General features: G+C 42.5%; 1 protein-coding gene across 7 annotated transcripts in view; it reads left to right on the top strand.

Moving 5' to 3' along the window:
* Positions 1-13,336, top strand: part of LOC122476378 (quinone oxidoreductase-like protein 2) — a 29,541-nt gene extending 16,205 nt beyond the window's left edge. For 2 of the 7 annotated variants that reach the window (XM_043568975.1, XM_043568973.1), the window contains 2 exons: positions 10,031-10,078; positions 13,210-13,336. In XM_043568975.1, the coding sequence (XP_043424910.1) occupies positions 10,031-10,078; positions 13,210-13,260 (99 nt within the window). In that variant the 3' untranslated portion in view covers positions 13,261-13,336. The other 5 variants (XR_006295471.1, XR_006295472.1, XR_006295470.1 and 2 more) reach the window with 5 other exon arrangements.
* The last annotated feature ends 2,022 nt before the right edge of the window (positions 13,337-15,358 follow it).

Below are 15,358 nucleotides of genomic sequence, written 5' to 3'. Positions count from 1 at the left end.
CACATAATCTGTGTCGAACGACTGGGTAGTTTCTCTCTGGAGCCCATAAATCCTCCTTTTATGCAATGAAGAGGTGAAAATGCAATGCAGAATAATGGAGTCTCACGGGCTGCAGGGCCACAGGATTTCTCCCCATCTTCTGGTTGGTACGGCCGTAGCTTCGGGCCTAGTGAGCCACCTGGGAAACCGAATTTGCGCAGGCCATGAAGAAGCTGGATATTGAGACTGTATGTATGTCATGGGTTTCTTAAACAGGGGGAAGTGATGGTGCTTTAGAAAATAATTTACCCGTGTTTAAATGAACTCTGAACTCCACAACATACAAGTCTAAGAAGCAAGCATTTAACTTGACCTTTGATTTTAGCATACAGACGCTTTAAAGTACAACCAGATGATCTAAGCCGAGGTTCTGAGAACAAAACACTGTATCATGCCCAGCATCATAAGACTGTAATTCATCCATTAGTCACTGTAGTTAATTTTGTTGGCTGTTCACTCCCTTCTTTCATTCCCCCTCAGTCCCATTAATGTGGCTTAGACTTCCTCCCCTGTAATTGTGTGCATGCATATGCAATATAGTTGTAAATGTGAATCTGTTAGGTATTCACTGTGAATTCACTGCGAAGTCTTTTCTTTTCCCTTTTTTTTTTTTTTTTTTTGGCTTAATTTGTTTTAACATTCAAAAAACTGTTTTGGTAGCTTGAGTCGGCCCTGGATGGGGCAGCGTTTTGTTCCCGTGCAGATTAGTTGAGCCCAAGCTGTCAGTGCCAGACTTTACTGCTCACCAGCCTTCCATCTTTATCTTTATTTTTTCCTATGCTGGGGCATATTCTTCTCAAACATGGTTTACTTTCTTCTTCTCCTTTTTGGTACGTCAGTCAAGAGGGTAGCATTCGGTGGTAAAAAGAGAACCTGACTGGCCATGGGAAAACTGGTCGGATTCTATTTCCACCTGTGCCTTCAGTTACTCCTTCGCGGAAGTCTCCTCTGCCCTCCGACCATCAGTCTCCACGCCTCTGCAGCAGGTTATGTACTTCAGGGGCGGCAGTGTGCGGGGGTGGGCAGGTGACCCGAGCTGCCTGGCCTCTGGGACCCCATCTCTGCTGGGGTCTGAGTAGCTGCACATTTTTACCTTTCTGTTCATCTGTTTCTTGTGTTAAAAGGTTCTGTGGCTTAAAAAACTTGCAAACCACCAGTTTCCAGAATTCCTGAGTCCCCTTCCGTCTTGTGACTTTTATCATGTGCCTGTGAACCGAGGTTGGCTTTACCTAAAGCTCATGTATACCTGTCGATAGAAGATGAGGACAGTTAGGACAGGTACGGAAACACTTGCTAGTTTAAACAGTCTCTTCTCTCCACTGACGTGTTCTAAGTGCTGCTCAGGCATGAGAGAAAATCAGAGTTGGATTATTGTTTTAATCACTCACATTGAAGTTCTCTGTTCTTTTTTTTAATTAAAAAAATTTTTTTTAATGTTTACTTATTTTTGGGAGATAGAGCGCTAGCGGGGAAGGGGCAGAGAGGGAGACACAGAATCTGAAGCAGGCTCCAGGCTCCAAGTTGTCGGCACAGAGCTCGACATGGGGCTCAAACCCACAAACTGTGAGATCGCGACCTGAGCTGAAGTCAGATGCTTAACCGAATGCGCCACCCACGTGCCCCTCTGTTCTCTCTTTTTTAAAAGTATACTTATTTATTTTGAGAGAGACAGAGAGTGAGCAGGGGAGGCGCAGAGACAGGGGGAGAGAGAGAGAATCCCAAGCAGGCTCCACACTGTCAGCACAGAGCCAGATGTGGGGTTTGAAGCCACAAAACTTGAGATCATGACCTGAACTGAAACTGAGAATCAGACACTTAACTGACTGAGCCCCCCACGTGCCCGAAGTTCTCTCTTCTCTTAAACACAAATTAGCTATCTAATTACTACCCTCCTGTTAGCTTGTCCTCTCCTTTCCAATGAGGGCTCCACATGTAGGGTTTTTCTGATTCTTCCCGCACTGCTGACCTTCCTGCTATCACCGGGCCCTCTGAGACCATTCTCCCTAACAATTTCAAACATTTCATTCACACACCGTCCCTTTACTATTTCTTCTCTTTCTCTGTCTCTTTTTTTCAATATTCAAACCACATAGAGGAGTAGTAATAACATAATAATGGCAGCTCCCGTAGGTTAGGTGTAGACTATGGGTCAAGAACGGTGCTAAACACTTTTACATGTATTTTCTCATTTCATCTTTGTGATGCTCCCTTGACATGTGAGCCATTTTTATCACGTTTTACAGATGAAGAAATCAAGACTTGTAGGAGCTAAGAAACCTGCTTGATATTATATAGTAAGTGACAGACCTGGAATCCAGTCCAGGTTGGTTTGAAGCCAGATTCTGGGCTCCTTATGGCTAAGGCAGACCCTTTCCTCATACAAACGAGGAAGTTGCTTCTTAGAAACCTATTCTAGAGTATAAAGTTTGTTCATCTATCAGAGAATTATTATGTGAAAGAGCTATCTTATAGTTAAAACAACCAGGAATCTTGGATTTTTCCCAGCAGTACCGGAATTTATAGATTTTAGGGTTTTTTTTAATTTAATTTAATTTAATTTTTAAATTTATTTTGAGAGAGAGTGAAAGAATGTGAGTTGGGGAGAGGCAGAGAGAGGGAGAAAGAGAATCTCAAGCAGGTTCTGCCTTGTCAGCACAGAGCCCAAATTAGGGCTCGATCCCACAAACTGGGAGATCACGACCTGAGCTGAAACCAAGAGTCAGACATTGAACCAACTGAGCCACCCAGGAACTCAGGTTTTATTCTTTTAAAATGAAGATGATTAAATGAATATATGTTGTTAATTTGACTTAACTGTAAAGCCTGGGCAATATTTTTTATGTAAATCAGTTAATGTATTAGAAAAAAATTATTTATCAGAACCTGTCTGGGCTTGGAAAATGACCTCTGTATGTATATACACCAGCATATACATATAATATCAGAGATGCTAGTGTTTCCTAGTTTGTGTTTTCTTCTGAATATGTGGGCTTATAGATTTGACCTTGGTAGTTGATATTAATATGACCACATACTTTGTACCATAGTCTTTTTAGTAGGCATGGGTATGAACTTCTGTAGCCCTCTGTGCTTTTTGTTCATCTACTCGTAATTACTCAATATTTGTCATTCCTATAGACTATGAACTCCATGTGGGCAGGGGCCATGCATCTCTTTGTCTCCATATTCTGGCAGGTACTCATGTATCTGTTGAATGACTGATTGAGAGGAGGGGGCTATAGGGTTAGACCACCTGAGTTCAGATCCCGGCCCTACCACTTAACTGGCTATGGGCAAATTACTCACATCTCTGTGCTTTAGTTTCCTCATGGGTGATAGGGGCAGCAATATACTCTACATACTAAGGTGGTTATGAAGATCACATAAGATAACACGTGTAAAAGCACATAGCAAACTCTTAATATGTTGTTTAAGGCAAAATACCTCGCCATCATAAAATGGTTAGAGTTGAACTTTTTCACGTCCCATGAACTGTAACACATATGTTGACATTTCATGGGCAGGATTAGAGAAACAGCCTTTAGATTTTGAATTTTAACTAGAATGTATTATTTGCTGAAGGGTTGCACCCGTGCCGTGATGGGTGGGCCATGAATGTGTCCCGTGATCTGTTCAGAGGATGGCCTTATTTAGATGTGCCAAGTCTGTGTTCTATAGGGAGAAGCTCACACACATCTCAACTAGACAATATTTAAACCCTAGAGATCTGAGCTTGATTATTATACCAAGGTCAGGTGAGGTTACTACATGAATAGATTTGATAGATAGAAATTGTTTACTTGAAGTTTCCTGAGTGTATGTGTGGAATATTCTTTTTTATTTTAAGGTAGACTTTCATGCCCAGCACAGATCCCAACATGGGGCTTGAACTCACAACCCTGAGATCAAGACCTGAGCTGAGATCAAGAGTTGGATGCTTAACAGACTGAGCCACCCAGACACTCCTATCTGTGGGATATTCTTTTTTTTTTATTTGTTAATTTTGAGAGAGAGAGAGAGAGAGAGAGAGAGAGGGAGAGAGTGAGAGAGAGAGCATGAGCAGTGGAGGGCCAGAGCGAAAAGGAGAGAGAAAGAATCCTGAGCAGGCTCCACACCGCCGGTGTGATGTGGGGCTCGAACTCATGAACTGTGAGATCATGACCTGAGCTGAAACCAAGAGTTTTACACTTAACCAACTGAGCCACCCAGGTGCCCCATATCTGTGGAATATTCTTAAAAATTAAATTACTCTTTAAGTTAAAAAAATTTTTTTTTAACATTTATTCATTTTTGAGAGACAGAGAGAGACAGAGTGCAACCAGGAGTGGGGCAGAGAGAGAGGGGGACACAGAATCCGAAGCAACCTCCAGGCTCTGAGCTGTCAGCACAGAGCCTGATGCGGGGCTCTAACTCACGAACCGTGAGATCATGACCTGAACCGAAGTCAGATGCTTAACTGACTGCACCACCCAGGCTCCCCTATGTTTAACTTTTAATAAATGACCAACCGTTTATGAGAATGGTTGTATTCTTTTGCATTCCCACCAACAATATGGGAGAGTCTAGTTGTTTGCCATCTGCCAGAACTTTGTATTGTCACCTGTTTTCTTTAATGGTGGCCGTCCCAGTAGGTTTATAGTGGTATCTGACTGTGGGTTTCATTTGCATTGCTCTATTGATCTTGAGTATGTTTTCACATGCTCATTTGTCATCTACCTCTTTTTTGGTAAAATGTATCGGCTGACTTTTAAAAGAAGATTCAGATGAACATGTATTAGAGCAATGACATGAGGAGTATAATGCAACTCTGACGACATATCACTAACTAAGCATTTTTACCTTTTGAAAACAATCCCACTCAGTCCTAGATATGGTCATTCACTCATGAGTTTATTTTCTTCGTCAGCATTCACTGGGTACCGTGTGTATGCCAGTCAATAAAAACAGACTTTGGGCGTTTGTTTTGTTGGGAAGATCTCAGGACAGGGTTACAATAGGGGGAAAGAGCTGGATTCTAAGGAGGTATGAATCAGCATGATATATTTAGGGAACTATAGCTTATTTTGATTATTCGTGCTTGATAAGCTAATTAAAAATTCTCAGAGCAGAACCTAAGACAAAAGCAATATCCTCACCCTGCCCCCATATTATTCTGAGTTGCATATCTCCAGAGACAGATTTAATTATGGCTTCACCCTGTGCGAGGGAGGGTTCTGGGAACAGCCTGGGTGTCTATGTAGGGAGCTGTATGGAACAGCCTCCCTCTCCGGGGGCAGCCTGTAGAATACAGAGGGAAAATGTCCCCAGGCATCTGAATTAGCTATCAAAAGAGTCTGGTCTGATGCCATGCACTTTCCCTCTTAGTTTCTCACTCAGAGCCTTATCACACTCTGAGCATCCAGTCCGGAACACCACTGGTTGCCTGGATAGAAACCAGAAGGTAGAAAGGAGACAGAGTTGGATTATTCTTAGAAGTAGCTACAATCACAGCAGAAGTGGCAAATGGACATAGAAGCCCAGAAAAACAGAAGGGAAAATCACAGATGTTCAAAATTATGAGATCCCCAAATCACGGAACAAAAAGTTTGCGTTTCCCACCAATATTATCTTTTAAAGAAGTTAGGTAAATATGTGCTACAGTTCTATACATACATACATACATAAGCCAAGTGATTAAAAACAAGCTTTAGCTTGTTTAAACGGACAACTTAAACAGACAACTTTCTTTGTATGTCAACATTAATCTGTAGGGGATTCCTCATTTCTCTAGGAAGCCAGTAAAAGAGGTATCGCTATCTCGAATCGTGCTTGCTTTCGGAGTATTTCCTATCTTTGGGCTGAGACAGATCTCCGGGAACAGGCAGCTTCAAACTGACGGTGAGATACAGCTGTAAGTCACCTGGAGTTGTACCTCTGAGTGATCCACAGGGCAGGGATGCATGTTTCAAAACATGTGTCTTAGACCTCTTCTACCTTTTCTACCTCCTTTGAGTATGTCTAAATTTACGTGGATTGGAAAGGTCTCTGTAAGGCACAAAGCCCTGAAAGACAGATGTTTTTGAAACCAGAGATTTCATGCTGCAGAGAATTGATTTGTTTGATTGATTGATTTGTTTTTCTGCTTATTTTTTTTCTATGCCTTTTGGGAAGAGTTTCCGTGGGAAGGTTGGCTATATTCATATTCCTCATTTCAAAGCCCAGTTTCTTTTTATTACTATTTTTATTTTTTTTTACATTTTATTTTTTTAGTGAATATGATTTATTGTCGAATTGGCTTACATACAACACCCAGTGCTCATCCCAAAAATCAAAGCACATTTTCATTGTTGGGCCGTCTTCTGCTTTTAGGTCTGTGTATTTCTGGATATCTGTATTTACTTATTCCCTTTATTCTCGTTGCCCACTACTGTTCTCTACTCTTGTTTCCCTCCTCAGAGTCAGTCTCTATAATGTGTTTGATACGTATGCTTGGATTATATTTCCTTGTAAAACATACAATTTTTTGTGTGTTAGTTGATTTTCAAGTGACACAAATACCTAACAGCATAAGGTTGTGCGGTAGACCTTGTTCCGTTTCTCCATTTTTCACTCAGTGCTGTCTTTTTAAGCGCCACCGATGTTGCTGGTGCTGTACCCGGTTCATTGCTTCTCACTGCTGCCTAGAAGAGAGCAGTGTGCACCTGCCATAGTTTACAGACCGGCTTCCTAGTGATGCACTCTGGCCTTGACCTGATTCCCTGCCACCATAATCAGCACTATAATACATAGTCACACGGTCTCACAGTCGGGACTGTGCAATGTTGCTTTGGGAGCATTTTCCCAGGAGTAGGGTTGTTGGGTCATAGGATGTATGACAGCAAACCGCTCTCCAGGATGACTCAACTGGTTCAGGCCCTCACCAGCAGTGCACGTGGATTCTTCTTTCGCCAGCCCATTGATATGTAGCATTGTCCTACTTTCTGATTTTTGCCAAACTGACGGGTGTAAAGTGGCATCTTATTATTTTAATTTGCATCTCCCTGATTTCTAATCAATGTAAGCATCTCTTTATAGATTTGGTAAACATTCAGGTTTCCACTTCTTTGAATAGCATTTTAAGCCCTTCACGCGATTTTCTACAGGGCTTCCTGTCTCTTTCTTACTAATTTGCAAAATTTCCTTGCGTAATCTGCAGTTCTCAAATTTTAATGTGAGTATGAATCACCTGGGGATCTTGTTAAGATGCAGATTATGATTCAGTCAAGGTAGGAAAGGGCTCAAGATGGTGCATTTCTAATAAGCTCCCAGATGATACAGAAGCCTCAGGTCCTTGAACCACCCTGTGAGTAGCAAGGTTCTAGATGCTAATTTGAGACTTTGCAGAAGTCTGTCTCTCCAAATTTGTCATTGCTCTGTCATCTTTGTCTAGATTTAATGTAATCAAACATCAATATTTTGCCTCGTGGGTTAGTGCTATTTGGGACGTATTTAAAAAGTCCTTTGTTATATCTGGGTCACAGTGATCTTCTCTATTTTTCTCTACTAACTTTGTACTTCTATTTCACACTATTTCATGCTTTTAATCCATCTGAAGTCACCTCTGTATTGGGTATACGTTAGGTAAGCAATTTTTATTTTTCTACTTACAGTGACCTAGTTTTCCCAGACCAAATAGTTCATTGTTTCTCCATTGATTTATGTTGCTACCTTCATCTTATTTCAAGTTCCCAGATATACTCTGTTTTCTCTTCTATTCCCTTGGTTCAGATATCTGTTCCTATAAAGTATCATACTGTTGTTGTCTTTATAGTTGTGAAGTATGTTTTCCTATCTGAAGGGCCACTATTCCAACCTTTGTTCTTGAACTCCTAAAGATTCTTTGTGAATCTTTATCCTTTTAGGTAAATTTTGGAATAGATTTGTTTAGTTCCTGAAAAAGATCTGACTGACATTGGAGTTGCATCGACATTATAGATTAATTTGGGGGAGGTACTGATGTTTTTACAATGTTGTCTCATTTGTGAAGAGGGATATATTGCCATTTATTCAGATGTTTCATGTTTGTAAATAGATTTAAAAGTTTTTCTCCATAAAGTCTGTGGGTCGTTCTTAATTATGTTAATTATAAGTACTTTACTGCTTTTGTTGCCTTTGAGAACACTATTTTATTTCTGTTATATTTCCTACTTGATTATTTTTTGTATAGATGTAAGTAATTTTTGTTAGCTGATCTCTATCTCACAACATGCTGGCCTTTCTCATTTGCTTATCTGTTGCTTTGATTAGCTTTTCTATGTAGATTATTACATTCTATGCAAATAACGACACTTCTATTATCTTCTACTGTTTGCTTTTTTCAATTTTAATTTTGTGCATTTGTTACTTATTTTATTAAAAATCAGTAGACTTTACTTACTTTTTTAGCAGTTTTAGGTTTACAGAAAAATTCCACAGAAAGTGTGTAGCATTCACATATATTCCTTCTCCCACCACCCAGTTTCCACTAGTATTAACATATTGCATTGGTGTGGTACATTTGCTACAAGTGATAAGCCGATGTTGATACATTATTATTAACTGAAGTCCATGGTTTACATTAGGGATCACTCTTGTGCTATACAGGTCTATACGTTTTACCAAAACGAATGTATACTGTCATGTATCCATCATTACAGTATCATACAGAACAGCTTCACTGCTCTAAAGAATCCGCTGGGCTCCATGTATTCACCCCTGCTCCCAACCCCAACCCCTGACAGCCACAGATCTTCTTACTGTCTCTACAGTTTTAGCTTTTACAGAATGTCATGTGGTTGGGATCGTATAGTATGCAGACTTTTGAGACTGGCTTCTCTTACTTAACAATATGCATTCAGGGGCGCCTGGGTGACTCAGTCAGTTAAGCATCCTACTCTGGTTCAGGTCATGGTCTCACGGTGCGTGAGTTCGAGCCCTGCGTCTGGCTCTGTGCTGACAACTCAGAGCCTGGAGCCTGCTTCGAGTTCTGTGTCTTCCTCTCTCTCTGCCCCTCCCCACCCCTGCGCGCTCTCTCTCTCTCTCTCTCTCTCTCTCTCTCTCTCAAAAATAAATAAACATTAAAAATTTTTTTGAAAAAAACCCAATATGCATTTAATGTTCTCCCATGTCTTTTCGTGGCTTGATAGCTCATTTCTTCTTCTTAATTTTTTTTAAATGTTTATTTATTTTTGAGAGGGAGAAGAAGAGAGAGACAGAGCAAGCGTGAGGGAGGGTAGCAGAGGGAGAGTGAAGGGAAATCCCAAGCAGGCTCCGCACTGTCAGCACAGAGCCCGACGCAGGGCTTCATCCCACGGACCGCGAGATCATGACCTGAGCCAAAGGCGGACGCCACCCAGGCATCCTGCTCGTGCCATTTCTTGAAACGACCGTCCCCTCTGCACTGAGTTTGCTTTGCTCCTTTGTTAAGGCTCAGTTGACTGTCTTCGTGTGGGCCTGTTTTGGGCTCTCGTGTGTTCCGTGGATGCACTTACTCTCTTGCCAGTATCGCACTGTTTTTATTACTGTGGCTGATTTTTAATTTGTTTTATAGCCTTGTACTTCTAAAAAAAAAATAGGATTTGAGATAGATTGCAATTTCGGTTACACTGGAAACAGGACAATTTTAATAAGATAAAAATTGTAAAATATTAAACTATTGATTCTTCTGGCAGTGGCTGCATTCTTTCAAGAGCCAGAACACACAGAAATATTACAATAGAGTATGGAGCAGCCTGAGGACTTTTTACCTGCTGTCACTTATCTGACGACGTTGAAAATTGTTAGTTTGGACAGAAAAATTCTGAAGTTGGGTTATTCTTAAATATTATTATTTTCCTTTCAGTTTATGGTGATTGTTCAGCTAGTATTGCATAGTTAGTTGTATACAGTTCATTGGAGACACGTCTTAATATTTTAGCTATTTTAAGACTCGGCCTACCAGAGAATGCTTATTGAAATATGCAACCGTGACCATATATTTTTGAATTTTTTTTAGGTCAATGATGCCTTCCTTCATGTGATACAGCGCAAATCCATGGGGAAGGTGCTTATCTCCCCGAAATAAACCCTCACCTCAGCAGCAAATTCAGCTTGTCCAAATCTAAGCTCCTCATCTTTCCAAAAAACCTCCTTTACCTCCAGTGTTTCTAAAGGTGTGACTGCTTTCCTGATTAATCCAGGTTCAGAATCTTTTAGAGGCATCTTCGATTCTGTTTTCTTATTCCTAGTAAATAGTGTGACACATACTGTATAGTCCTAGTTTGTCCGTATTGGAGAGGGAAAGGAGGCTGCTAGTAATTACACCAGGCAAGCAAGGTGTCCCAGGCAAAGCAGGATGTATGGCCGTTCTGTTCACAATGCCTCAGTGGCCGGGTTCTGTGATCCCCACCTGTCAAGATATCTCTCACCTCCGTATCCTCTTTTCCATTCCAACCAATTATGTTTCATCTGCTAATTCCAGTAACTTTCTGACTGGCTTTCCAACCTTTAAACGTCCCCCACCCCTCCATCTTTGTTATACATTGTTGCCATGGTGACCTTCCAAAAGTACAGCTGTGACTGTGTCTCTTCTCAGAAAACCTGCCATGGCTCCCCTTGGTCTACATGGTGGAGTCCAGACTCCTCAAGCTAGCATTTCTTTGTGTCCACGGCCTTGCCACGCTCTGCAGCCTCAAGTTACACAACGCCTCCGGTCCCTCCATGTGTACTTAGATTTCCTGCCAACCCCCCTTTTCTCTGCTCAAGCAGTTTCCTCTGCTCCCTTGTCCCTGTCAGACACGAACCTTTCTGGCTTCCAAGACCGACCTCTGCCATGAGCCTGCCCCCTCAGGAGGCTGATCATTTCTTCCCTTCCACCTTCCTGTAGCTTTTTCCCTGGGATTTGTCACATTCTGCCTGGCACCAGAGGGAGCAGCATGTCTAGTAGAATGAACACAGGATTCTGAATCTAAGATGTGGGTTCGCATCCTGGTCTCACCACTTCGGAGGTGGTTACTTAAGGTCGGTGAGCCTCCACTTTCTCATATTACAATATCTACCTCACAACGTTGTCGTGGGCAACACATGCAGCAATTGGGCAAATTATCCGGTGCGTGGTGAGCTATTAGCAAATGCTCGTGACTTTTACTTCTTTCTTTCCTCCTTTCCCAAGGTAGCATAAGTTTTTTGAAAGCGGGTACCATGTCTGATTCACCTTTGTACCTCCCACAATTCCTATCACAATGAGTAGTAAATACGCCATACATGGAATTGATTTTAAATTGTCTACAAGTCTTAAATTGTGGGAGTAAGTTAAGAATGCGCCAGCCTGGAAACAAACCAAATGTTCATCAGCAGATGAATGGGTAGAAAAAATGTGGTGTATACACACAACAGGAATATTATCCAGCCTTAAAAAGGAATGAAATTCCGACCCATGCTGCCACATGATGAACCTTGAAGACGTTATGCTAAGTGACATAAGCCAGTCGCAAGAGGACAGACATGGTGTGATCCCACTCCTAGAAAGTACCGAGGGTAGTCAAATTCATAGAGATAGGAAGTAGAATGGTGGTTGCCAGACTGGGGGGGTGGTTATTGTTCAGTGAGTACAGAGTTTCAGTTTGGGAAGATGAAAACGTTTGAGGGATAGATAGTGGTGATGGTTGCCCAACAATGAAGAATATAATGTCACCGAACCGTACATGTAAAAATGGTTACAATGATGAATTTTATGTTACGTATGTTTTACTACAACAAAAAATGTAAAAAAAAAACCCACAAAAAGCCCCACAACATATTACCTCACATCTAAGTGAATCCATGCAGAGAAGAGAGCAGAGTGTGGGTTGAGTGCCCAGCTTAGGTTGATGTGAGCTCCAGTCTCTGCCCATGGCCGGTCTGCGGGGCGAGGTCCTCTACATTTGTTTGTTGTTCTCTACTCGTCCTACTCCATGAGTGATAATTCCCAAAAAAGTGAGTGGTGGGGTGGGGGTAAAACAGACGCCTGACACCACAGGGATGGGGGTACTTTTACTCATTCTTGAGGAGAATAAGTACTTTTATTTGTTCCAATAAATGCGGCTTTGTTTTCTGATAAGTCCTTCAGGCCATCTGGAAACACCTATCTTCTCAGGATCTCCTCACCAAAAGAGCTCTTGGAAGGACTGAATTGTAAAATCGGGAGTGAACATTTGGGGAAAGAATTGAAAACCGAGAAAGTAGCAGAAGGTGGGGGGGGGGGGGTGTCAGGGAAGCCACCCCTGTGTCTGTTGTGGGACCTTGTGGTGCTTCTGTGAGGGCCAGAGCTCACGCTGCACCTCTTCCTGCAAGCAGAGGAGGGGCGGGAGGGGGGCGGGCAGGACAGAGGATCTGAAGCAGGCTCTGTGCTGACAGCATCGAGCCCGATGTGGGGCTAGAACTCACAAAACCGAGAGATCGCAACCTGAGCCCAAGTCAGGCGCTCAACTGACTGAGCCACCCAGGCGCTCCCAACCTTACTTCCTCTTAACCTGAGCTAGTTTGTATTTAAATGACAGTTGGTCTTCAAAAATATCAAGACACCAACTTTGAGGCTAATTAAAAAAATTTCCTGTCACCCTTTGGGATAATCAAAGACTTGCTTGGCAGAGAGAAGCACGAAAGATCAGGGTTGGGAAGAGTGTGCAAGCCCAGCGGGGAGCTACCTTTCCTTCTGTTCAGAGCTGATCAGTAGGTGTCACCAGTAATAAAGATCGATTGCCCTCAGCTCACTAACGTCAAAATGACTTAGATTGAAAGAGGCAGTCATTAAAGAGAGCGAGTTTCTTCAGGTTGAACAAGTATTGGTTAGAAGCCCTAATGACCTGCTCCCTGCTCACCGTGTTCCTGCTTCTTTGGGATGATTTGATTTGAAAGCATTTGACTCATATTTTAGTCACTGTTTGGCCGTTCCAGCGTCTGAACCACTAGCCTGAAAAAAAGAATCAATGCAGCTCCGAGTGACCGTATTTATTCGATATTCAAGATTTTCCCCAGCTCTTCCCCGCCGGCTGGCTGCCGGAGAAATCGCTCCCACACACCTACCTCTTCTTTTTCACCAGCTGTGGGTCTGTCCACCTGCACACACTTCTCTCAACAACTCAAGTGAGGTATTAACTATGGGATAACCTTGTCTCTACATCGTCAGGATATTTGTCCCCGCTCCTTCCTCTGCAGCTGTGGCAAAGACCGCGAAAGATCTGTTACGTAGCAAGCGAAGAGAAATAAAGGTGTCCTCACGTCATCGCTTGTGTTCAACAACAACAACAACAAAATTAAATAAAGGAAGAAAAATTTGCACTATTATTTCTTCCACTTCATTTTTCCTCTCAGATTGTGTAAGTGAATCAAAGAGCAGTGAGTTTTCAAAATAGTTCTTGTTTATAAAAGTCATGGGAAGGGAAGGCCCAAATGAAACGAATGCTGGCATGTCTAACTGTTCTCTTCCCGTGGCTTCTTTGTCACAGCTTATTGCTAGATGGAAGCCCTGAGGTGGAAGGATGCTGACTTCTGGAACTTTGCTATTGTTGAGAAATCCTATACAGAGTGATTATTATTTTAAAAAAATTTTTGCCGTATGTAGAAATAGTTTCTTAAACTTCAGTGAATTGCCTCGTTATTTTAAAAACGGTGTTGTTAAAATGATCACAAAACAGTCATTGAAAAAAATCAAAGCAGCAAAAAGTTTATGAGTAGAAGTTGTTATCCTATTTTTCTCTAACCTGCCTGCCTTTTTTTTTTTTTAATGCTTATTTATTTTTGAGAGAGAGAGAGAGAGAGAGAGAGAGAGAGTGCGAGCAGGGGAGGGGCAGAGAGAGAGGGAGACACAGAATCCGAAGCAGGCTCCAGGCTCTGAGCTGTCAGACCAGAGCCTGATGCGGGGCTTAAACTCAGGAACTGTGAGATCATGACCTGAGCTGAAGTCAGATGCTCAACCAACTGAGCCACCCAGGTGCCCCATCTAACCTGCCTGTCTTACTCCCTTTCTCCAGGGAAACCACAGTAAGCAGTTTGGTGCTGCTTTGGTAGATCCTTTAAACACATACACACGATGCATACACACAGAGGTTTTGTTTTTGTTTTTGTTTTTGTTTTTAAATAAAGACATACATAGTTTTTAAAAATAACCAATCATCAGGGCACCTGGGTGGCTCAGTCAGTCAAGTGTCTGACTCTTGGTTTCAGCTCAGGCCATGATCTCCCAGTTTGTAAGTTTGAGCCCCACAACGGGCTCTGTGCTGGAGTGTGGGGCCTGCCTGGGATTCTCTCCCTCCCTCCCTCTCTCTGCCACCCCCACCCTACTCATGCACACACGTATGCTCTCTGTCAAAATATATAAATGAATTAATTGATCATAGCATGCACACTGTTCTGTATTGTACTGTTTTTAATCAGTATGTCATAGACATCATTCCATATTAGTAAAATAGACATCTCGTTCTTTTTAACAGCTGTTTAGTGCTCCAAAATGAGGATATGTATCATATGCAACCACTTCCTTATTAGTGGGCTTATTCTGCACCGCTCCCTGGTGGTCTAGTGGCTAGGATTAGTGGGCTTATTCATTTATTCACCTTGATGTGATACACGTGGCTGTGCCTCTGTGTGACAAGCTCAGCACAGCACAGGGAATATACACGATGGTGGGCAGAAGTTTACAAATTTAGCGGGGGAGATGGGCGTGAATTAAAACCACAAAACCATGCCAAATTAGTGTCTCATAAAGTATAATGGGGCGATCTAACTCAGGCAGGTCAGGAAAGGTTTCCCTGAGGAGAGATCCTTGAAACGCTGAAGACGGAGGTTTCTGGAACATTGAATTCTAGGAATTTAAATAGGGAAGGAAGGGAGGAATGTTCTAGGGCCCCATGGCAAATGAAAGTCTGTGAGTGAGAGGGGCTGAGAGAAGAGGAGTAGGGCTGGCAGGAGGCAGGTATTGTAACATGAGGCTGCAGACAGGCCCAGATTAGGCGGGGACCTGTGGGCCAGATATGGTTTGTGCCCTTACCTTAAAAGGATGGAATGCCATGAGGTGCTCTAGGGAGGGGTGGGGTGGGGGCGGCATGAGCAGCACAGCATTTTTGGAAGAATCCTCCTAGCTATAGTGGGGAGAAAGTTTTAGAGATGAACAGAACAACGAGGAGTCCATGAAAATCCCAATGGGAGAGGAGGGTATCTGGGACTAAGGTGGTGATGATGGGAAGGGAGAGAAATCGACAGGACAGAGAGCTCTGCGGGAGGTAAAAGCAAAAGAACAGGCAGGGTTGGTGGAGGGGGAGGGAGGGAAATGTCAAGATGTCTCCTAGCTTCCTGGATAGGTATTTGA

The sequence above is a fragment of the Prionailurus bengalensis genome, chromosome E4, assembly GCF_016509475.1.
Source record: "Prionailurus bengalensis isolate Pbe53 chromosome E4, Fcat_Pben_1.1_paternal_pri, whole genome shotgun sequence".
Lineage (NCBI taxonomy): Eukaryota > Metazoa > Chordata > Mammalia > Carnivora > Felidae > Prionailurus > Prionailurus bengalensis.
The sequence above is the reverse complement of the archived record's forward strand: the minus strand, read 5'-3'. Positions and strand labels throughout refer to the sequence as shown.